The sequence below is a fragment of the Neovison vison genome, chromosome 6 (genome assembly GCF_020171115.1).
Source record: "Neovison vison isolate M4711 chromosome 6, ASM_NN_V1, whole genome shotgun sequence".
Lineage (NCBI taxonomy): Eukaryota > Metazoa > Chordata > Mammalia > Carnivora > Mustelidae > Neogale > Neogale vison.
This window is the reverse complement of record NC_058096.1, coordinates 161148786-161174567: the sequence shown is the minus strand read 5'-3', so window position 1 is coordinate 161174567 and position 25782 is coordinate 161148786. Positions and strand designations below refer to the sequence as shown.

Here is a 25782-nt window from a genome sequence, read left to right as displayed (position 1 = left end):
ACCCCAGGATCACGACCTGAGCCAAAGGCAGACACTTGACTGACTGAGCCACCCAGGTATCCCAGAAATTGTCTTTTTTCCATTGGATAGTCTTACCTTCATTGTTGAAGATGAACTGTCCGATATAATCATGGGATTATTTCTGGGGAGGGTAGAAGCTTTGATGAACTGTTGTGACAGTGGTGGAGAGTGGTTATATCTTTTGGATATAACCAAAGCATATCTGAAAGTTAGTAAACCTGTTTTTAAATAGCAGTTTACTAACAAAGTTAGCCATGTGGGTGGCTCAGTCGGGCATTTAACTGTTAATTTGGCTTGGGTCATGATGTCAGGGTCACAGAATCAGGCCCATCTTTGGGTTCTGGGCTCAGTGAGGAGTCTGCTTCCCCCACCCTGCCCCCCTGCTCACATGCACTCTCTGGAATAAATAAATAAATGTTTAAAAAATATATCATTTTGCCAGATATATTAATTTACCCAATGGATATAAATAGTTACCTTAATAAGAAATAGTATTTTAAGAAATACGGTGGTCTTGGGCAGATGTTAGTTTGCTTTTAGTCATTAATACTTAAGTATTTTTTTTTTGGTGGTGAGTATGTGTCTTTTGTACAGTTTTTTTTTTTTTTTAAAGATTTTATTTATTAATTTGACAGAGAGAAATCACAAGTAGATGGAGAGGCAGGCAGAGAGAGGGAGGGAAGCAGGCTCCCTGCCGAGCAGAGAGCCCGATGCGGGCCTCGATCCCAGGACCCTGAGATCATGACCTGAGCCGAAGGCAGCGGCTTAACCCACTGAGCCACCCAGGCGCCCCATTGTACAGTTTTTTTTATTGCATGCATTTTAGATTCTTTTTTATGCATTCAAAGGTTGTGTTTATTAATTTTAAAATGACTGAATTTGATTTGTGGGCCACTCAAAGCATGAGTAAGTTTTGTGTACTCTTAAACCAGTTGTATATACATAACTATATATAATACTTAGCTCTGGTAATTATAAATTTTCTTGTTTTTTAGGTATTATGATCAGATTTGTTCCATTGAACCCAAATTCCCATTCTCTGAAAATCAAGTAAGTCATTAATTTTAATTTGTTTTAAAGTTGTATAATGTAAACTTTCCTCCCACACATGGTATCACTTTACTACTTTTATATTTTATTTTTATGTTTTTATGATACCTTTTGGTACAAATTAGAAGCTTATAAGCCCATTTCATAAAGATTGGATGTCTTTTTGAAGAATGTCTTGGAATTCTGTTGCTGTCTGTGCTTAGTTACTTCAGGGTTTATGTGGAACGTTGGGCTGCATTTTTTTTCCCCCCTACATTTTATATCAGTATGATCTGTTGACTGATTAACATAATCTGTGAGGTCCTTCTCTTTGGCTTTTACAGAATTAAGAAGGAAGCTATAATTGAGGAAGTATTAGTCTCAGTTTATGTGTTTTAAAATTTGACACATATAGTTGCGTATGAAGTTGCAAGTGCTGGTATGATTAGGTGTTACACTATAAGAATGTCTGCTTTCTCTTAAAGGCTAGATATTGGAAATGCTGAGAGACTTGTTTTTTTTTTTTGTTTAAGATTTTATTTATTTATTTGACAGAGAGAAATCACAAGTAGGCAGAGAGGCAGGCAGAGAGAGAGGAAGGGAAGCAGGCCCCCTGCTGAGCGGAGAGCCCAATGTGGGACTCGATCCCAGGACTCTGAGATCATGACCTGAGCCGAAGGCAGCGGCTTAACCCACTGAGCCACCCAGGTGCCCCAACTGAGAGACTTGTTAAACGAGATTTTATTTGTGTGACATTTCTAAGTTTTAAAATAATGTAGTTTATGAAAAATACTTTAAATAATCTTGTACTGATGTTTTACAGGTGACATAATATGTTGAAATTTGCTTTAAAATACTCAAGGAAAGAAGTATATGTTTAGGGGTTGGAGGTGGGGCAGGGAAAGTGGGGGGTAGGTGAACCAAGAAGGACAAATGGCTAAAACTGGTGATGGCTACGTGGGGTTCATTATGTTACTCTGTCTGGTTTTATATATATAGAAAATTTCTCTTAATTCTGAGTTGCAAAATTTTTGTATGGGATTCCAATACATGATTTAAAAGATGGTTAAGTTCTTTTTAAACTTTATGTATGGAATATTTTAGAAGCAGGGTGAGATGTAGTTTTTTTATTAAGTGAACTTTTTATTTATGTATCGCATATGTATGTGTCGTGTACAGCTTGAATTTTTTTTTTTAAGATTTTATTTATTTATTTGACTGAGAGACACACAGTGAAAGGGGGAACACAAGCAGGGGGAGTGAGAGAGGGAGAAGCAGGCTTCCCTTCCACTGAGCAGGGAGCCTGATGTGGGGACTCCATCCCAGGACCCTGGGATCATGACGTGAGCCAAAGGCAGCCACTTAACGAGTGAGCCACTCAGGCGTCCCAATAACTTGAATCTTTACAAAGTGAATATACACGTATGAACACAACCCAAATCAAAAAATAACACATTGTCTCACCTCATTACCCCCATAGTAACCTCTCTCCTACTTTGTCATCATGGAATCGTTTTTAATTTTATTTTCTGGGAAACCTATATAGTACTTAGTTTGTTGCCTTTGCTTCTCTTGGCTTATTTGACGGTTATTTAAGTGCCTGTTCTATTCAAACCATTGTATGTTGTAAAGATGCATAAGATAGTGTTTTCTGGAGAGGATAATATATGTATAATTACTGAGGCAGAATTACCTTTGGAAATATCTTAGTGCCAGTATTTTGCTTTAAAAAAAGAAAATTTTACGGTTCAGGAATAGGAAAAGGAGTTAGTTGACTAGAGAGGATAATGTTTTGACAAGCTTTGGTCCTTTTCCTCATTGTGGATTTTCCTTCAAAAGAGACCTAATATTTTATAAGATCCAAGAAACTAGGATAATTTTCTGTTTTCTCTCTTTCTATTAAGATCTGCTTGACATTTACGTGGAAGGATGCTTTTGATAAAGGTTCGCTTTTTGGAGGATCTGTAAAATTGGGTATGTAATTATTTTAATAAAAATGATAAGAAACTAGGTCTAAACACTTTGTATTATTTTAGGTTTTTAAAATTGCTCTCCTAACAGCTCTTTGTAAATAATAAAAATTTTACATTTTATTTTCTTTTTAACTTAAAATTTTAATGTAATTTCCAAATATTTATAGAGAGCCTACCACTTGCCAGGCACTGTCCTAGTTATAAAGATGTATTCGGTCTGACTAGGATGACAGCTGATCATTCTAAAATACAGTGGGTAGTATATGAGTATATGAACTAAGTTGTGGGAGCAAAAATGAAGAAGACATGAATTCTGCTTAATGAAAGAAAGTAGTGTTCAAATTAGGCTCTGAAGGGTGAATTTGGTTTTCTCACCTAAAAAATAACCTTATAGGTTGAACATTAGAACAAAAGGTCATTTTTTTGATAAGTGGGGAATAAATAGTACTGTGAAATACTATTTATCTCACTGGGTTCTTGCAGGAATTAAATGAGTGAATATATGTGAAGTCGTTAGAAGAGTATGCAATAAATATTAGCTGCAATGAACAATAGTAATATGTTTTGTTATAAATGATTACATGTAATGTATTATTTATAGTATGTATGCGTTATAGAGTATATGTTATATATAATAACATACAATAGAAATTATATACAATACATATTAATATAATTATTGTTAAGGCTTGAAACCATAGGTTGAATTGAGGATGATGGAGGGTGAAGACATTGGAAAGTAGATTATGAACAGTTGAAAATATACTCTGAATTTGTATTCTTCTCTCTTACACATTAATAACTAACTAACATTAGTGTGTTATGTTAATAACACACGAACATTTATTGAGTATTTATTACACCTAGGTCCTATGGAGGGGCTTCACACTACTATCTGACTGAATTCCCCAGAAGCCCAATGAAGAAAGGCACTGTTTTTTTTTTTTTTTTCCCCAAAAAACCTTTTTAAAATTAACACATAATGTATTTGTTTCAGAGGTACAGGTATGCGATTCATTAGTTTTACATAGTTCACAGTTCTTACTTTAGCACATACCCTCCCCAATGTCCATCACCTAGCCACCCCGTCCCTCCCACCCCCCTGCACCCCAGCAGCCTTCAGTTTGTTTCCTGAGAGTCTCTTACGGTTTGTCTTCCTCTCTGGTTTCATCTTGTTTCATTTAAGAAAGGCACTATTATTACCAGTTGGACACACTGGTTTAGAAAGATTAAGTGACATTCTGAGGTCATAAGGCAAGGATTTAATGAAGTGGGATGTGATTCCTGAAAGTCTAACTCTAGAGACTAAAGGCGATATGATAGATCAGTAAAGAGACTGGTGAAGGTTGGTGAGATTAGACAGGGTGGTATATGTGGGTCAGAAGAGGAGGAGTGGGTGTGAGTGACATTTCAGAGTTGAAACTAACTGGATATGCTGACTATTTCTCAGAAAAGAGTAGTAGTTGAGGCTTGACTCTCAGATTTATAACTTGGTTTGACTTGTTGGATATTTTTTCCTTAAGATAGACTAGTTGAGTTTGACTTTTCTGTGTTATGTCTGGGTAGACATTTTTCTTTGGCATTTGGGAATTGGATTTAAAACTCAGAAGTGGCAGAGACACTGATTTGAAAACAGTTATCATTAAATGATAAATCTGTCTCCTCTGGTAGTGTGTAGATTGGGAAAAGTGTGAAAGAGGTAGGGATTATAACATTTAAGGATAACAGGGGAAGAGGTTTCTGGGAATGAGGATGAGACAAAGCCTTCAAATCTCAGAGGAACCAGGGGAAAATAGAGACATGGAATTGAGTGTCAGGAGAATTTCAGAGGTCATGTCCAGTGGTTTCTGAGCCTGGCTACAATAGAATTACCTGGGGAAAATGTGAAAGGTACAGATGTAAAGATGTAGAATGCCAGATGTGATAGGGTAGGAGGAGTTTTCAGGGTGGGCCACTGAAATTAGTATCTTTGAAGATACTTCCAGGTAACTCTAATATGCATTCAGGTTGGAATGTCACCAACAGCGTCGTCGTGGCAGAGGTCAAGTCATGTAAAGTTGGAGAAGTTGCTGGATTCGGCAATGAAAGAAGTTACACTAAGGGGATGCTCAAGAAGCCAGATTGCATCCGGTTGAAGTGTGGACCAGAAGTGAGGAAATGAAAACAGCAAATATGAATTGCTTATTTCAGAAAATCTGCAATAATGATTTAAGGACAAGGTTGCATTATGCTGAGAGGGAGACCAGGTCAAGAAAAAGGATTTTTAATGCCAAATTGATAGGCTGAAAAGGAGTTGATGGTGAGATAGATTAAGTGACGAACCAAGTTCCTGGAAGAAGTGGGAAGCAAAAAACTTAGCGTAAATAAAGCAGGAGGTAGTTATGAAGGCACATCCAGTAGCAAATACTGGGAATCAGGTGTCCTTCAGTAATATCTTGCTTAAATAAAGCATGGCCTACCCACTCATTAGAATATTGTGTAATTTTAGGATGCTAAAAATAAGAGTGCAAATATATTTTTGTTCACATGTAAAGCTTTGTTCTATTTCTCAGTGCATATCAAAGTTACGTTTATACTATGTTATAGTCTGTTAAGTATGCAATAGGATTATATCTGAAAAACAGTGTATATAACTTAATTTAAAACTTTGTTACTAAAAAATGTTAATCATCACCTGAGCTTTCAGTGACTTGTAATCACTGATCACAGATCACCCTAATAAATATAATTATAATCATGGTGAAAAATTTGAAATATTGTGAGAATTATCAAAATGTGACACAGAGCTACAAAACGAGCAAATGCTGTTGGAAAAATGGCACTGATAGACTTGCTTGATGCCACTAACTAACTCTCAGTTTGTAGAAAGAAATGCAGTTATCTGCAAAGCCCTATAAAGTGAAGCACGATAAAATGAGGTATGCTTGTAAGTTTGTCTTTTTGTGATCTGCGTATTTTACTTAACTTAATGTTCTCAAGGTTCATCCATTATGTAGCATGTGATGGCATTTCCTTCGTTTTTAAGGCTGAATGATACTCCATTGTATGTACATACCACATTTTGTTTATCTGTTTGTCCATCAGTGGACACTTCAGGTTTCTTCTACCTTTTGATTATGATCATGGGTGTATAAATATCTTTTTGTGACTGCTCTCAGTTCTTTGGGTATATACCCAGAAGTGGAATTTTTGGATCATGTGGGAATTCTATTTCTAATGTTTTGAGGAACTGCCATATTGTTTTCCATAGCAGCTGCAGTGTTTCACATTCCCACCAGTAGTGCACAGCAGTTCCAATTTTTCCCTATGTCTGCCAGTAATTGTTATTTTTTATTGTTGCTGTTCTTGATAGTAGCTATCCCAGTGGATGTGAAGTGTGTAGTTTCTTGAGCAGAGTTGTATTTTAACCACATTATCTGCTAGCCTTCTGAGAGATGTATTGGCATAAAGGAGTGAGGCTTGGAGGTGCTTGAATTGGGTTAGGTTTGTGGTAGTGAAGAATTGGCTTGAATGCAGTGAGAAGATACAATTTTGAGAGCGGTGATGAGAAAATGGAAATAATTTATTTGGATTTAAGTGACAAATGACTTCATTTGGAACCTCACAACATTTTGGACATAAAGGGAAGGAAAGAATAATTCCTTGATCTTTTGAATTTTAGATGATAGGAATATTGCTGTGGAAATAAATGCCTGGCAGGACAGCATTAGAAATATGGGCACTATTTTGGGTGAGAAAAAAGGTTTGGAAACTTGTTTTTGTGAGAGTCAATCTCTGAAACATTCATTTTTTTTAGAAAAATAAATGAAAAATTTTTCCTTCTTAATTTTTTACAGCTCTTGCAAGCTTAGGATATGAAAAGAGCTGTGTGTTGTTCAACTGTGCAGCCCTAGCTAGCCAGATTGCAGCGGAACAGAACCTGGATAATGATGAAGGATTGAAAATTGCTGCTAAGCATTATCAGGTATGTAGAAAAGTAACCATATAATGGTTCACGCTCCCTTGTATTAAATTGGAAATAATCTATATTGAGGTTTATAGATGTTTCTTTATACTTTTCTTGAAAAGTAATGTATTTTTTAATGAGTTACTGAATACTTTTGAATTTTGATAAATGTCATACCTATAGACCAGCTCTGTTTTCTTCACCATTGTATACCCAGCACCTAGCACAGTGCCTGGCACATAAGAAAGGCTCAATAAATGTTGGGACAACAAATGATTGAATGTTTTAGGTGAAGTTCTTGGTAAATCCCTTTCAAATAACTGATCTCATGTAAAAATTTTGTACAGTTGAACCTTGAAAGCATGGGGATTGGGGTACTGACCCCCTACACAGTCAAAAAATACATTGTAATAACTTTTGACTCCCCTAGACCATAGCTACTCATAGCCTACTGTTGACCAGAAGCCTTACCCATAAAATGAACAATTAACACACATTTTGTATGTTACATGTATTTTATATTGTACTCTTAAAGTAAGCTAGAGAAAAAAAAAGTGTTATTAAGAACTACATAAGAGAAAATATATTTATAGTACCATAGTACCATATAGTACCATACTGTATTTATTGAAAAAAAAAAATTCATGCATAAGTACACCTGTGTAGTTCAAACCTCTGTTTTTCAAGGGTCAGATGTACCTTATTTTTATATATATATATATATATATTTTTTTTTTTTTTTAAAGATTTTTTTTAAAAGATTTTTTATTTATTTGTCAGAGAGAGTGAGCACAGGCAGACAGAGTGGCAGGCAGAGGCAGAGGGAGAGGCAGGCTCCCCGCCAAGCAAGGAGCCCGATGTGGGACTCGATCCCAGGACGCTGGGATCATGACCTGAGCTGAAGGCAGCTGCTTAACCAACTGAGCCACCCAGGCGTCCCTTAATATATTTTTTATTAGAGTGAGACACATATAAAATTTCACCATTGTCAAAAAAGTTAAGACCTAAGAAAATTTTAACTCTGAGAAACAAAGAGGTCATATTTAAATGTGGTCAGATATGTAATGTTCTTAAGTTGGCTAAATTTAGATTTTAGATATTATCATTTACTAATATGGCATAATTGTGGCAGTGTATTAACTTTTATTTTTGTTTTTATTTAAAGAACAAATTGCTGCTGAGTGATATCATGTATAATTACATTCTCATGTTTTATATTATGTTGTTATTTACAAAGTGTACTCATGGACATTATTTTACTATCCTATAAGCCTTGTAATGCATGTTACATAATGTCCTTCTCATTTTATATGCAAGGAGACTAAAAGGTCAGAGTGCTAATAACTGGTCCACTGGGGTTTCAGGTGTTCTGATTCCAAATTTTATGGAATTCCAAACGGTGCTTCTAGTGTCTTCTTTGGCTCTGGAATTTGTCTTAGAGGTTGTCTTAGAGGTTGAGTCTTAGAGGTTGAGTGTCTGATTTTTTCCTGATATTTAAGTTTATGAGTGAGGTGAGGAATGCTCTTTTAAAAGTGAGGGGGTTGCCTAGGTGGCTCAGTTGTTGGGTGTCTGTCTTTGGCTTGAGTCATGATCCCAGGGTCCTGGGATTGAGCCCCACATCAGGCTCCCTGCTCTGTAGGAGGCCTGCCTCACCCTCTCCCACTCCCCCTACTTGTGTTCCCTCTCTCACTGTGTCTCTCTCTTCTAAATAAATGAATAAAATCTTAAAAAAACAAAAAAGTGAGAGGAAAGTACATTTTAAGCAAACAAGGTGCTCCAAATTGTGGCTTGCCCTGTAGTTTTGAATGGGCGTGGATGACAAACATTATGCGCATCCCTTTTCTTTTTGAGGCTATAGAGGGCCAATATTTTAAAATGTGAAAATGGGGGTGCCTCAGTGGCTCAGTGGGTTAAAGCCTCTGCCTTTGGCTTGGGTCATGATCCCAGGGTCCTGGGATAGAGCCCCACATTGGGCTCTCTGCTCGGTGGGGGGCCTGCTTCCTCCTATCTCTGCCTGCCTCTCTGCCTAATGAATCTCTCTCTGTCAAATGAATAAATAGAATCTTTAAAAAAAATAAAATGTGAAAATGAAGTAAGCTTAATTATTTACTTTTCTGTTAACTGTAACTTAGTTAATTGGCATGTGAAATCTTAGAGGGCATTCTTAATTACTGAGAACATTACATCCTGTGGGTCACTTCTGTGATTCACAGTAGGTCACCTAATGTGATGGAAAGGGAGGGGTAATATTGGTAAGAAGACCTAGATCCTAAGCCGGTCTAGGCTGTTTGCCACCAAGAAGCTGTGTGGACTTAGTTGTGTTCTTTAATAACCTCTGTGGGCCTCCATTTCCAGGATTGGTGAGAGAGACTGGATTCTTTGTTGTTCTAGTCTGTGATTCTCTTAGTTTGTTGAGCAAGGTCAGGTCATCGCCTCTTGCACATGCTCTAGTTTTATACTTCTGACTGCAGAAAGCATGATTTTCACTTTCAGTACAGTTAACCTTGAATTATCTCTGCAGAGCATCTCTCTATAATCCACAACACCTTTAATTACTTACTTAATTTATTTTTAAAGATTTTATTTATTTGAGAGAGAGAATGATAGAGCATGAGCAGGGTGGAAGGGCAGAGGGAGAGGGAGAACCAGACTCCCTGCTGAGCAGGGAGCCTGACACTACTGATGTGTTGGACTCAATCCCGGGACACTGATCAGGTCAGGAATCATGACCTGAGCCAAAGGCAGGTGCTTAGCCAACTGAGCCACCCAGGCACCCCGCACAACACCTTTTAAACCCAGACTGATGTTTTTCTTTTTCCCAGGATCATTTGTTTCATAAAAACAGTTATTTTTGTGTTAACTTCAGCAAAATATAATCAGGAATAAAAAATCTGATGGGGAACATTTCACCAGGGACCTTTGAAAGCCAAATAGAAATCATTACAGTGGATAATAATGCTCTTCTTCAGAGGACTCGGCACCTGTACTATTTGAGGTTTCCCCTAAGTATGGCATGTTTAAATTACTTGACAGATGGATTTGTTTGGGATCAAAGTAAAATCATTTTAGTATTAAATGCATTTTAATAATGTTTTATCCCTGCCTCTGTTCTTATGTTAGTTTTGAGGAAGTATATCTAAAAATAAGTTTAACCAATTTGTCCTCTAAAGTTACTGTATTTTTGTTGCAGTGTACTTTTAATCTTTGTTAAATCTTTTGTTAACTGTACAGCATTGTTGTCTGTAGGTCAGTTGTTTTTAGATTTGTAACAAGATAAAAATTTAAAAATAGTAACTGTTCAACTAAATTAACATTTGAAATTGTGTGTAACAGTAGAAAATTAAGTCTTGGCTGGGTTTCTGTAGATTTCAAAGAAGTTCTTTTTTTCCTCCCTGTAGTTTGCTAGTGGTGCCTTTTTACATATTAAAGAGACAGTTTTATCTGCCTTAAATCGAGAGCCTACTGTGGACATATCTCCAGATACTGTTGGGACCCTCAGTCTTATTATGTTGGCACAGGCCCAAGAAGTATTTTTTTTAAAAGCCACAAGAGGTAATTTTAATTTTTCCTCCATTTTGTTGCATGTGAAAAGAAGTGATAAGCTTTTAAAATAGGAAGGTGATTAGAATATAATATGCTCAGTGTAGAGCTTTCCTCTTTGAACTTTAACACATGGGTTATTGAAAATTTTCAACTTTCTTTTTCTGAAATTAAAGTGGTACAAATGAACATTTATGAATGTAGGCTGTGTTTGAAGCATTTTATGAAATAGATAGCTCTTGTCTTAAAATACTAAACTCTAGAATAGTATTTGTGTAGGTTCGTAGTGGGTCAAAAATTCATTCATTCAGCATATATTTATTGGGTATGTACTGTGTGCCAGTCACTGCTCTAGGCTCTAGATACAGGTTGCAAATAAGATTCTTACTTTCAGGAAGCTTACATTTTTAATGTGGGAAAGATGATAAGCAAGAAATTAAGTAGCCAAGGTGATTTTAAAGGGAGATAATTGGTATAAAGAAATTAAAATAGATTATGTGATAATGCCTGGTGGTCTGGCTCTGGGTGAGGATACTGGGGGAGTCATGGTAATTTTAGATTGATTAGTCAAGAAGAGTTTCTTCGAAGAGATCTACTCTAAACTAGATGTAATTAATAAGAAGGAGCATCTAGACAGAGTCCCTGGTCCTGTGAATGAGGAAATAAAACAATTTTTAGGAGGCGTGTAAGTTAGTATGAGAGATTGGGATATGGTCTGATTGTGGAAGTGCATAGAAATTGAAAATAAGAGAGTAGTCATCTTATGGAAGCAATATGAACTGGAATAGTTTTTTCTTATAACAGCTAATAGTAAGATAGTAAGATAGAATTAATATATAGTAAAATTTACCCTTTTAAAATTTACAGTTGATTGTTTTTTAGTATATTCAGAGTTTTGAAACCACTAGCATTATCCCTTATTTTCAAACATTATCGTCACCCCAGAAACAAACTCCAAACCCCCTCTTCATTCTCCTTTTTTCCCAGCCCATGGCAACCACTAATCTATTTTCTGACTCTGGATTTGCCTATAAAGTGGTTAAATTTTATGTGGAAGAATTGATTTCATCAGTAAGGACTTTTTTTAGACAAATATACAAACTTGTGATCTTGGTGTTTATACTATTAACATGATTATTTTATATTTATTTTAATTATAATGGTCAATTTAATATTTTATTCCAGATAAAATGAAAGATGCCATCATAGCTAAATTGGCTAATCAGGCTGCAGATTACTTTGGTGATGCTTTTAAACAGTGTCAGTACAAAGATACTCTCCCCAAGGTCAGTTATTGTTTTTGTAAACACTTGGTTATTTTGCATATGGAAATAACTTAGATGTTTTTGTGTATAAGAAGGTGCATTGAAAATTATGTTTTATAAACTTGAAATTTTAGGAGAGGCATTTGGAGAATATATTTGTAGAAATTCTTTAGGATACATGGAAAATTCTTTTATATTTAGGGTATGCCTTTGTCTCTACTCTTCACTAAATTTGTTTTTCCAAGCTAAAGCTCTTTCTGGAAATTTTTGAACCTCTCCAGTAATTTTACCGCATGAAGATTTGTGTAGTTCTGATTCATTGGTGATTTGGTTATAAGCATGAATATTTGAGCATGTTGATTAGTCACTCTTTTAATTTTTGTCCTGTTTTCTTAAAGATGAGTCTTAAGGCACAAAAACAGACATAAAGACAAAAGCAAAAGAAACAAATTCATCTAATATTTTGATTAGAAGTAAGTTTTGCCAACAGGGATAGAAAATTGGGCTGCTGTTGGACAGCTAAGGAAAACAACCATCTTAAACCACACATCACAGGGAGTATTAATTGTTTTAATGTAAACTTTTCTGGCATTTGAAAAGACTAGTCAGTGATGATCATTTGTAAATGACAAAGCAGATGATTAGACTGACAAGTGAACTCAGAATGGTTAAAAAAAGGAATTAACAGATTGTGTGAAATGTATGTTTCAACTACTCTTTCAGAAATGTTCAGGTAATTGGTTTTATCTATATCTGCATATGGTTTTTGTTACATGATTTTTTGTAGGAGAATTTATTGATTTATGTCATTCAAGAAACTTTTAAATTATGAAATTGCAGACAATTTTTTAGTGAAGTAAAAAAGCACATAAATATCTCAACAGCACAAATTAGAGAATTAGGAATTCATGTGAAGGAATTCCTGGAGATTTAAAGTACACCAAGAGATCAGTAGATATTTGCCCAGGACTCTTGGATGTTAATACTGTTACTCCTAAAAAGAGCCTTGGGATCTTCTCTCACCTTTTTTTCATCTGAAAGACCTCATGTTCAGCTGCACAGTGTACCGTTACATCCTGTTGGGCCATTAGTTCAGTCGTGTCACGGAGAGAAGAATGTCACCTTCAAAGACTTGGAAACTACCTCTGCAGCATTCCTGGTATTCCTTGAAAATCTCCTGTTTAAATAGCAAGTTGCTCCAGCCTTACCTTGAGACCTGGCATGAGTACAGCTTGAGATTCAGATGTCCTTTTTGCCTTTTTACTAATAAAGCTCATAAGGTATTTTCATATTCTAGTTATAAAACTGGAATATCTGCAAGTAGTGATCCAGGAAGCTAGCAAATTATTCACTGGGACACAGGAAAGCATACCAGGTAGTACTTGAGTTTTTGACTGTCTTTATTTTTTTGTCTAGACCATGACTGCTTAGTATATTTCTTGGATTTCATATGTTTTGTACTTCCTAAAGACAGCAAGATTGCAGGCTAGGATTTGACATTTTGGAAGAATATCTACTGAAATAAGTACTTCTCTGGTTCATGTGTTTGGGTCTTTTAAAACTAATTTTGACTGGAATTTTTTCCAAAGCAAATTAGGGTAAAAATAACACTTCGTCATGTTAGGTATTAATTTAGTACATATGTCTGTTTGCTCTGTGTTTTTGAGTATATGATCTGAAATGTTAGCATTTGTACTAAATTTTTACATGGCTAGAAATCATCTTTATTAAAAAATTCTCTTAGGATATAAATGTAAGTGGGAACTTAATTTACTGTCTTTTGTCTTTTAAACATGATGAAACAGTCAGCTATAGAGCATTTTCATTAGTGTATGTGAGTAATGGTGGTTTAGTTAACTCTAGGGCTGGGTAAGGACTCATAAGAAAGCTTCTAAAGCCCTGTGCTTGGTATTCCTCTGTGAATGTCTGTTTCCCTTCTCTTTCTAATGCATGCTTTCCTGTCTTCTTTGTAAACAAAATGTTGACTTCATGGCTTGATTGAAGACTTAAAAAAAACTTAAATTGGCTTTACAGTTCAAAAGAAAAACCCCTTAATTTTAATTGGAAGAAAAAAGATGGATGCATTGAATTCAGTACCTGCAGAATCATGTGGTCTTCTCTGTTTACACCTAATGACTAACCTGTCTCTAAACCATTAATGGGGTGATTCTAATTTCTGTCTCCTTTTCCTTTTTCTTCCTGCATCCCATGTTGTCTGTGGTGGTTTGTGTGGTTGGACTCTCCCCTGGTCAGTATTTTTATTTCCAGGAGGTGTTCCCTGTCTTGGCTGCAAAGCACTGTATCATGCAGGCCAACGCTGAGTACCACCAGTCTATCCTGGCAAAGCAACAGAAGAAATTTGGAGAAGAGATCGCAAGGTTACAGGTGAGTCTCTTGGACTACTCTAGAATGAGTGTCTGTCAGATATACTTAATTAATTAATGAAGAACCTAAGAAAACTGTTTTTGTGAAAGTATTGCTTGTTATTAGTTGTGATAGTAATTTGTAGATATTAAGGAGATTGTTCTTACCAGATGTATGCTTACATATTTATGGACGAACTTTAGTTTCAAATGATCCTGCAAAAAAAAAAAAAAAAATACATTTAAGTGTATATATGGGAAAGAGTGATAAAGCAAATATGGCAAATTGCTAACACTTGTTGAACCCAAGTGTGGTTCTGTTATTATTTCTTGTTCAGTTTTTTCAGTTTTTCTGTGGGCTTGAAATTTTTTGAAATTTAAAATTGGGAAAATTAGGTATATGTAAAGGTATATACTTTACCTTTCTCTGTTTGCCTTCTGTCTGTTTCCTCCATCTTTTTTCCCCACTGCCCTAAAGGTGATTTCCATTAGATTCTCATTTAATCCTTTCAGTATTTTTTTCTCTGAAATATAAGCAAATATATGCACTTGCATACATAATACATACAATGCATGTTCTTAACTCTCCCCATTCTTACATATGAGGTACTGTGCTTCATATAGCGTTGTGTGTCTTGCTTTAAGCATGCAACAGCATATCCTGAATATCTCCATTTTAATATAGCAATACGGTGCTTGCTTTGGCAGCACTTACAATAATAATAATAATAATAACAATAATAATATAGCAATAGAGACACCTTCCTAATTTTTCTTTAGAGCTGAAGTGTGCTTCATTGTATAAATAGCAGTTTATTGCTGTCCCCTTTTGCTGGATACTTGCATGTTTGCAAGGTTTCGTGCAAGTAATACTGCTGGGAATAATTATGTACGCATGGCATTTTGTATTTCAGCAGGTGTCTTGGCTCTGGCTTCCGTAATCATAGATTGAGAGTTTGAACAACAGGAATTTGTTTTCTCATAGCTGCGGAGGCTGAGACCAGGATGTCAGCATGGTTAGGTTCTCGTTGAGAGTTCTCGTGAGAGTTCTCTTCCTGGTTTGTAGACTGTTGGCCATTTTCTCTCTGTGTCCTTACCATGGGTAAGGGGAGGAGAGAGAGCACATTCTCTGGTTCATCCTCTTGAAAGGCACTAATTCCATAATGAGGGCTTTGCCCGCACGGCCTCATCAGAACATAATCTTCTAAAAGTCCCATCTCCAAATACCATCACTTTCAGTGTTAGAGTGTTAACATAGGAATTTTTGGGGTGGGGTGAACAGTTTAGTCCACAGCAGCAGGCATACCTTAAATTTCTAGAAATTGGATTGCTGATAATAAAAGTATAATGCATCTGTAATTTACTGTATATTATACTTGGATATTTGATCCACTTCAAATTTATCCTGATATGTGAAGTATGGATCTAGTTTTCCTTTTTTTCAGATGGCTTACCCATTTGTCCCCAAACCATTTATTTATTTATTTATTTATTTGACAGACAGAGATCACAAGTAGGCGGAGAGACAGGCAGATCCCAGGACCCTGAGATCATGACCTGATCATGTTCATGGCAGAGGCTCCAACTCACTGAGCCACCCAGGCACATCTCCCCAAACCATTTATTACGGTGACTTTCTTACTCTGCCTACTTGAGATTCTGGCTTTGTCACACACTAAATTCATCATATATATTTGGGTCTATTTCTAAATCTTTATTCTGTTTCATTGTCATTGAAGAGTCATTGACTCTTCAGAGTGTTTTAATGTCTGATAGGTATCCATCTCTCATTTCTGAATTTTCCTGATCTTTTTGTTTATGCTTCTATGTTTTTTTTTGATTTAAATATTTACTATGGAAAATTTGAAAAAAAAATCTATGTAATGTATGAATCATCAAATATCTGGTGCCCATGGTTATCAGTATTTTGCTATTTTTGTTTCACTTATTTCCCCTTCCCCTCTTATTTTTTTGGAGTATTTCACATATTTCATCCTGAAGTACTTTACTGTATATCTCTAACAGATAAGACTTAAAACTCTAGAACTATAATGTCATCCCACTCAGCAAGATTAATAACTGGTTAATAACTATTATTAGTAATATAATATTATCCAGACCTAGTTTAGTTTTCTCGGATTTTTTCTTACTGTTTTTTTACAGTTGGTCTGTGCAAATCAGGATCCATACAAGGTCCTCACATTGTATTTGATTGATGTGTTTTATAAATCTTTAATTTGTAATGGCCTCCCTCTCCTTGACTGCCATATTGAATTTTCCTCACTTTCTTGGATTGTGTGTTTCTTAAATGGTGTCTGTGATGTCTCATCTCTTTTTTGTTATTTGTGTAAATATTTCAATCTTTAAAAGTGATTTTGAGTTTTTCTTCATTTTCTTGCTTGAGTTCTGTCAGTTCCTATTGCACATTCTCTTGCTATCTGCTGTTCACCCACTGTTGTCTGGGCCATCTGGTCCTCTGTTCATATTTTGTGTTCTTTTGATACTATGATTATACCCTTAAGTTTTTTAGTTTATTTTAGGTTTTTTTTAGCATGCTGTTTTCATCTGCTTTGTGACAACATTTCTTTGGTGAATTTTCATTACCTGTTGGAAACTTACTTATATGCTCATTTTCATCCTTTTCCTCGTGGTTTCTTTGTGTTGAGGCAGATGGCATGCCGTATTGGTTACTTGTATTTGAATGAGGATTGATTCTGATAGATAGCAAGAGGCTCCTGAGTGGGGGAATGGCCCTTGGGAGTGTTTCATGCCTCTTTGTGTAAGGGCACCCTCCTCAGTTTCGCTTCTTTGTCTCTATAAACCTAGACTGGTTGAGGAAGGACTGTTAACCTCCAAATCTGTGTTTCCCTGAATCCCTCACAGCCTTTGCTTTGTAGAGTGGTGTGTCTGCTTTGAGAGTTTATTTTGTTGACCTTTTCTGAGTGCTTACCCCCTTTCTTCTTTCTCCCTGCTTTTCACTCCTCTTGTCTACTTCCCACAGCCTCTCTGCCTTTGATTAATCAGCCTCTTGCTCTCAGCAGTCCCCTCTTGGAATGAGGTCCCTTAGCACTTTGGTTTTTCCTGTGACCCCTGGTGGCTGACATGGGCCATTTGGCTTTGCCTTTATCATCTGTTGGCACTTGTTACTTCATTTCATTTCATCATTTTCAGATTTGCTTAAAGTCATTTCCTCTCATGGGGGGAGGGGAGCTTAGTAGTCCCTTTTTTCTCCGGTGTGTTCAGTATATCTGAATACTGTAGTACTAACTTTGCTATTTGACCACATATTTACAAATCAAATGTGATAAGTGATTTAAATTTGTATATTTTCCATCTCCTAGTTTCCATTGAAGATGGAGCTTTTGTTTTGCTCTGTTGATTTTGCATCTAAGCCACCTCTCTCATTATTTAGAATAGTGTAGTTGACTTTTAGGTTTTCCTGATATACAAATACATCACCTGTAAATGATCATTTTTTTTCCTTTTTTAAATTTCATATGTCTGATTTAATTTTTTTTTTTTTTGGTCTTGTTTTGACATATTCTGTGGTTGTTGGTGATGATACCATTTTATTTTGACCCTAGGAATGTTTCTTAAATTTTTCTGCTAAGTATATTAGCTTTGGGGGTTAAGATTTTATCATGTTAAGGGATTGAATATCTATTTTGATTTTACCAAGATTTTCAAAAATATCAGTGTTGAATATTGAATATTATCAGTGCTTTTTCAATACCTGTGTAGATAATTTGATTTTTAAAAATTTATTATTTGGAGAATTATAGAAGTAGGTTTTCTTAAACCATTCTTGTATTTCTGTATCATTAAGCCGTTCATGTACTTCTATAATTCGGTGTTTCATACTTGCTTTATTTTCAGTGGTTACTCTGTATACATGTTCCCTGTATGTCTGAGGATATTATATATTCTCTAATTGTGGATTCCAAGGTTTTCAATGTCTCATAAATCAAACTTATTAATTGTGCTGTTCAGATCTTCTGTAATCTTAATAATTTTTTTGTTTACTTGGTCTGTCATGTTGAGACAGGAATGTTAAAGTTTTCCCCTCTGATGAGGGGTAGATTTATCCATTTTGCATTTTATTTATTTATTTATTTATTTTTTAAGATTTTATTTATTTATTTGACAGAGAGAGATCACAAGCAGGCAGAGAGGCAGGCAGAGAGAGAGAGAGGAGGAAGCAGGCTCCCTGCTGAGCAGAGAGCCCGATGCGGGACTGGATCCCAGGACCCTGAGATCATGACCTGAGCCGAAGGCAGCGGCTTAACCCACTGAGCCACCCAGGCACCCTCCATTTTGCATTTTAATTGTTTATATACATAGAGATTTATTAAATGCAAAGTATAAGAAGTTTTATGTCTTTCTGGCAAATTGGCAGATGTTAAGCATTAAGTACTTAATTTATCCCTAATGATGCTTTTGGCTTTATTGCCCATTTTATCTGATGTTACTGTATCTGAAACCACCTGAGTAATGCAGTTTGAGCCCTACATTTACGTGAGGCATTTGCTCATGTTATGAATTATGATAGACCTTTTTAAAAAAAACATATATATATATACTCCTGTTGATACTGAGATAACATGCTGCTTCGTTGCCTTCCTGTGTTGGCTGGGTCATTTTTTCATGATTCATCCTTTCACTGTTGGAGTAGCTCTTCAAGGTTCCTGCCTCTATGTGAGGTGAGGGCATATTTCTCAGTAGATCGATATGTCTCTGTATTTCAGGTTCCTTGAGAGCTTTTAATGTGTGTGTGTGTGTTGCAAAGATTTATTTATCAGAGAGAGAGAGAAATAGTGCATGCACAAGCTGAGAGAGAGGCAGAAGGAGAGGGAGAGAAAAAGGGAGAGAAGCAATATCCCTTCTGTGCATGGAGCCTGATGTGGGGCTCAGTTCCAGGGCCCTGAAATCACCACCTGAGCTGAAAACAGAATTTGGATGCTTAACTCGCTGAGTCATCCAGGTGCCCCACTTCTAATGTGTTTTAATTGCTAGTCTTTTGGGATACAGAAATATTTGACAGCCAGCCTCCCTCATTGTCAGTTTATACTTAATGGCCCATGGGTTTCTTTTACTTTACTGGTAATTCACCCATGTGTTTAGAGGGATGCTGGCTATGTTTATTCTTTATTTTTGATATTTTGGTATTTTGTGATGGGGTAGTTTCGACATTCTGTTGATTACATTGCTGGAAATACAAGTCCTCAAAGATTGTTTTGAAAAACTAATGCTTGGATCCTTGGTTGAAAAAAAGAAAACTTTTTTTCTTTTTTTTTTTTTTTTTTTTTTTAACAATTTCTCTTTAGCATGCAGCAGAATTGATTAAGACAGTGGCATCTCGCTATGATGAATATGTTAATGTGAAAGATTTTTCTGACAAAATCAGCCGTGCCCTTTCTGCAGCAAAGAAGGATAATGACTTCATTTATCATGATCGAGTTCCAGACCTTAAAGATCTAGACCCTATTGGCAAAGCCACACTTGTGAAATCTACCCCAGTCAGTGTACCCATCAGCCAGAAATTCACTGGTATGTCAAGTATTCAAATACACTTTAATGTTACTCATCTTTCCCCCAGTTTAATCTGTTTTTTTAAGCTGAAATCATATAACTGCTATTGTATGCTTTGAATATGATTTGCATTCATGTTTAAAATGAATATGAGAATAAAAATGAAGTGGTGTATCTATAGTGAAATTTCAAGATGGAGAGTAAATGGTAATAAAGTATCTGTATACAACAGTCAGAGAATTTGAAACTGAGTAATGACAGACTTGAAGCATTTGTCATTTTGTTAACATTTGTTATTGATTTAAGAGTCTGCCATTAAAAATGAACATTCATAAATATGACTTTAAATATATAAACTTACGGAGTCATGGTTGTATGAAGTAAATATTATCCTTGGATGTTGTAGATACATTCAGTATATAGTAGTCTAGCTGAAATCCCAAGATTAATATTCTAAATTATTGGGAAAGGATGATTATCTTACTGTTTTCTACTTAGCAAACAAGATGTGTTTACTGTGTGCCAGGGATTCTCTTAAATACAGATGCTAGCTCAGAATTCATATTCTAGCAGTAGTCCTATGAGATATGTACTGTTATCCCCAGTTGACTGATGAGGTTATTGATTCACAGAGTCCTTAAGTAATTTTGCCCAGTGTTTCAGAGCTAGGAAGTGGTGGAGGGAGCTGGAAATCAAACCATGGCACTGTAGGCTATTTAATCAGCAAATGAACAGTGTGTTTTCTTACATGTAAGTCTTCTTTACCAAAGATCTTATAATGTCAATGACAAACACATCTTAAAAAGTTAAGAAAATTAAGATCAAAGAAAAAGAAAGCTTTCATTGTCATTGTCCCTGAATATAGTGTTCTAAAAATCCTCATTATTGTACTTTTAATAGTGATTTGGTTTTGATTCTTAAGTATTTGTAGACTTTTTTTATGCGAATATTGGAAAGGGAATATGAACATTCACTTTGCAAGTGTTTTGTCTTGAAATTTTGTTGAAATTTTCATTCCTAATTTTAGATTTGTTCGAGACTATGGTTCCAGTGTCAGTACAGCAGTCATTGGCTGCCTATAATCAGAGGAAAGCTGACTTGGTTAACAGATCAATTGCTCAAATGAGAGAAGCCACGACTTTGGCAAATGGGTAGGTAGAGCTTAACTTCCATGAATGTATCTCTAAAGTTCTAATGTTTCTGTTTGAGTGTTTTATAACTAAATAGTTTATGAACATTTTAGTTTTCTGAGCTTGCAGATGAATGTCAAGAATATGTGAAATAGCAAATACACACCTATGTGCACTTCTTGTGGCTGCTGTGTATTTATTAAATCCTAGTAAATGTATTTGGAATAAATTTGATACTGAAACAAAGAGAGTAGTTTTGGCTACTGATTTGCATTTTAGGGAATATTTATACTTGTAAGTTAAAGTACATGGTATATTCAGTATTCTTATCCAGTTTTTGTTGCAGGTGGATTACGGCTTAAAAAAATAATTCATTGGTTTTAAAAAATATCTTATGTATAATTTTCAATAAAATGCAACAGAATACACCTATTTTAAGTGTATAGTTCACTTCTTTCTGATAAATGTTCATACCCGTGTAACCACCACCACCATGATCAAGGTAGAGAACGTTTCTGTCACCCTAAAAAGTTCCTTCATGCCTCTTTCACTTCAGTCCTTCTTCCCCTGGCCCTTAGCCACTGCTCTCTGCTCCTTGTCACTCTAGGTTAGTTTTACTTTTTATACAGTTTACTATAAATGTAATTATTATAGCATGTGTATTATATCATATGTACATTACAGTATATAGCATATTGTAGTGTTGCTATAGTACTTATAATACCTATTGCATATACAGTATATATTCAGAATGTGTTGGACTTCTTTCACTTAGCGTAATAATTTGAGAATCATCTATGTTTATATCAGTTTGGTCATTTTTATTACTGAGCAGTATTTCATTTTATAGTTAAATAACAATTTGTTAATTCTGTATTCACTGATGGTGGACATTACAGATGCTGTGAGCACTGATGCATAAATCTTTGTGTGGACATGTTTTAGTTCCCTGGGTGAATAGTTAGGATTAGAATTCCTGAGTTGTGTGGTTGGTGTATGCTTAACTTTATGCAGAATAGCCAGATTGTTTTCCAGAGTGGTTATTCCAGTTCATATTCCCACCCGCTCAGCAGCACTTAGTATTGTCAGTCTTTTCATTTTTATTCATTTTAGTGTGTGTGTGTAGCAGTATCACACTGTGGTTTAATTTGTATTCCTGTGATTACTAACGGTGTTGAGTAACTCTTCATGTACTTATTAGCATTTATATATGTTTTGTGAAGTGACTGTTGAATTTTTAGCTCATTTTTTAAAATTGAGTTTTTCGTGTTCTTTATGTATTTTAGAGCAAGTCCTTTGTCAGATACATATCTTTGAGACTTCCTTTCTTTCAAGATTTTATTTATTTATTCTCATCAGGGAGAGAGAGAAAGAAAGCAAGCAAGAGCTGGGAGAGGGGCAAAAAGAGAAGGGCAGAGGGAGAGGGAGAAGCAGGCTCCCTGCTGAGCAAGGAACCCAGTGGGGGACTAGTCCCAGGACCCTGGGATCATTAAGGCAGATGCTTAACTGCCTGAGCCACCCAGTTGCCTCAGATTTTGTCTTTTAATTACTTAGACTGAAAGAAGTTAAGTTTGAGCTGTGAGCCCAAGATAGCTAGTATTTTTTTTTTAAGATTTTATTTATTTATTTATTTGACAGACAGAGATCACAAGTAGGCAGAGAGGCAGGCAGAGAGAGAGAGAGGAGGAAGCAGGCTCCCTGCTGAGCAGAGAGCCCGACTTGGGGCTCGATCCTAGGACCCTGGGACCATGACCTGAGCCGAAGGCAGAGTCTTTAACCCACTGAGCCACCCAGGTGCCCCGGTAGCTAGTATTTTTTAATGTGCATTTCTTACTTTTTGGTTTTTAATTCTGAACTGTGAACTTAATTATTTGACAGTTTGTTTTCATTTTATCAATCACTGTTTTTTTTTTTTTTTTTTGCCTTTTTTCCCCCTTTATCTTTATTTTTCCATTGATGAGGGTACTCAGCTTTTTTGGGGTGCTAAAACTTCATTGCTATTGATTAGAATATATAGGAGATTAATTTTTTTTTGCATTTTTTAAAAATTAAATTTATTTATTTTCAGCATAACAGTATTCATTATTTTTTCACGTCACCCAGTGCTCCATGCAATCCGTGCCCTCAGTAATACCCACCACCTGGTACCCCACCAGGTGAGGAGATTAATTTTTTAAAGATGATTTAGACCTCTGGGACGCCTGGGTGGCTCAGTTGGTTGGACGACTGCCTTCGGCTCAGGGCGTGATCCTGGAGTCCCGGGATCGAGTCCCACATCAGGCTCCCAGCTCCATGGGGAGTCTGCTTCGCTCTCTGACCTTCTCCTCGCTCATGCTCTCTCTCACTGTCTCTCTCTCTCAAATAAATAAATAAAATCTTTAAAAAAAAAAAAAAGATGATTTAGACCTCTAGATGACACAGTATCTCATTTTTTTCCAGGGTGTTAGCTTCCCTTAATCTTCCAGCAGCAATTGAAGATGTATCTGGAGATACTGTACCTCAGTCTATATTGACTAAGTCCACGTCTGTGGTTGAACAGGGAGGCATCCAGACTGTTGATCAGCTGATCAAAGAGCTTCCTGAACTACTACAAAGAAATAGAGAAATCCTAGATGAGGTATGTTTTAAGAGATTTGTTTTTTCAAGTAAAAACTGTTTGCCACTTGGTGTCCAGCAGAGATTAGGACTGGATGCTTTCTTCTCTTGGGTTTTGTAGGGTAATACTCACCATCCTGATGAACTTAATGTGACCCAGAACTGCTTTTCAGCTTCCCAGAGGAATTCTCATTGAGTGAGAATGGGTTCATACATGTCTTAAGGGTTTATAAATGCACATTAATGAAACTCATGGACCATGATGTAATATTGATATACTGTGAGAAATTATAATCATACAAACTGTTCAGAGCCTTCATAACTAATGAATTCTTTGAAAGATTAGATTTTTTGGTAAATGTGGAATCAGACTAAGGAAGTTAGGCCTTCAAGTGTTTTATAAGCCCACCACATCCATCTTTCAGTAGAGAGAACATATTTTATCAATAGGAAGTTTTTTGGCTGAAGTCAGCTGTTTGACAGTGTTATTCTTTTACTGTGCCTTCATGTCTTTCCCCACATTGATTCACTTCTTTCTTTAGTGATAAATATAGTCAAAATGGTTACATTAGCTTTTACCAGTTTAGGAGTCACGTTTTTTAGTTAACTTCTGTTGTCAGTGCTTTAATCCATGTTTTAATTTTTCAATTAATTTTCAAAGAATGTTTCTATCATTTCCAAGTACTTTGGGGCAGGGGTATAGTACTTAAGTAGTTTATCTTGAACAACATGGGGCGGCAACCCCCCATGCAGTCAGAAATATGAGTATAACTTTTGATTCCCCCAAACATAACTACTCATAGCCTGCTGTTGACTTTGGAAGCCTCACTGGTAACATAAACAGTTGACTGTCACATATTTTGTATGTTACATATATTATATATGGCATTCTTAGATTAAAGGAAGCTAGAAAAAGGAAATGTTATTAAAATCAAAGAAAGTCATAAAAATCATACGTTTATAATACTGTACTATAAGAAATCCACTTACAAGTGGACCTATAAAGTTGAAACCTATGTTATGCAGGGGTCATCTGTACTTGAGACAGTGTGAACATTGGGGATGAGAATATTTGCCTCCCATTTTTTTTTTTTTTTAAAGATTATATTTATTTATTTGACAGAGAGAAATCACAAGTAGATGGAGAGGCAGGCAGAGAGAGAGGGAAGCAGGCTCCATGCTGAGCAGAGAGTCCGATGCGGGACTCGATCCCAGGACCCTGAGATCATGACCTGAGCCGAAGGCAGCGGCTTAACCCACTGAGCCACCCAGGCGCCCTAAAGGGTTGCCTTTTAAAAGGATTATTATGATTATACTAAATGATAAATTGATAGTGGCATATTAGCTATTGGAAACTTAAATGAAAACTTACTTGCAGTATTGGCCTTTGGAATCTGATTCATGAGGGGTTCTACATTAATTACACCATCAGTGTTATCAGCTTCATCTATGTGGATGTAGTCAGTAAAAAGAAAATTGAAAGCAAACAGAATTGATGTTACGTAGTTCAGTACCAAAGCCTTGCTGTGCTGAGCTTGCTAGACATGCAGAATCTTAGACCTTATCTCAGACCTTCTGGATCAGGAGCTGCATTTAACAAGATCCCATGGTGTTCCATGTGCACATTAATATTTTTTTAAAAAAGATTTTATTGATTTATTTGACAAACAGAGATCACAAGTAGGCAGAGAGGCAGGCAGAGAGAGAGAGAGAGAGAGGAAGAAGCAGGCTCCCTGCTGAGCAGAGAGCCCGATTTGGGGCTTGAGACCATGACCTGAGCTGAAGGCAGAGGCTTTAACCCACTGAGCCACTTAGGCACCCCTGCACATTAATATTTGACAGAGACCGCTCTTAAGGTCATAGATTTATTCATGAGAATGCCTTATAGTCCTTTAAAATTTGTTGATTATTAGATTAAGCAAGCTTGTTATCTGGTGTTGCACTTGAGAGGATGTTAGAATAGTAGATAAAGAGGGAAAAAAATGGAGAGTGGTGTTTAAGATCACACGTTTGTGAAAGCAGCAAGAAGTAGTTGTCTGATGGGAAAAGACAAACACTGGAAAATGCAGGTATAGCAAGTCAGTAGCAGTCTGGGGCATTTAGTAGGTAAAAGATTTAATAAACCATTATTGAATATTGGAGTTATATTTGAACTTGATCCCCAGTTTTTATTGTTATTGTGGCCCTGGGCAGATTACTTAACATCTTCATGTCTCAGTTTACGTATGGAAAAAAATGGGATAATAGTATTTATCACATAAAATAGCTGTGAAGTAGGATCAGGCATGTGCCTGCTGCTTAGTAGTTATTTAAATATTACTATATATCCTTGATTTTAAGATGTCATTGATTAGAAGAATTGTATTTGATTTTGAAACAAGTTTTGGAAAA

The 25782-nt window shown here is 36.0% G+C and overlaps 1 protein-coding gene across 2 annotated transcripts in view; it reads left to right on the top strand.

Moving 5' to 3' along the window:
* Positions 1-25782, top strand: part of LOC122909095 (programmed cell death 6 interacting protein) — a 78893-nt gene that overhangs the window by 19268 nt on the left and 33843 nt on the right. Inside the window, exons 2-10 of one of the 2 annotated variants that reach the window (XM_044252757.1) lie at positions 1017-1071; positions 2955-3024; positions 6860-6987; positions 10368-10521; positions 11695-11795; positions 14043-14159; positions 19462-19684; positions 20694-20817; positions 23236-23413. In XM_044252757.1, the coding sequence (XP_044108692.1) occupies positions 1017-1071; positions 2955-3024; positions 6860-6987; positions 10368-10521; positions 11695-11795; positions 14043-14159; positions 19462-19684; positions 20694-20817; positions 23236-23413 (1150 nt within the window). Of the gene's footprint in view, positions 1-1016; positions 1072-2954; positions 3025-6859; positions 6988-10367; positions 10522-11694; positions 11796-14027; positions 14160-19461; positions 19685-20693; positions 20818-23235; positions 23414-25782 lie in introns of both variants that reach the window. The other variant, XM_044252756.1, reaches the window with a different exon arrangement.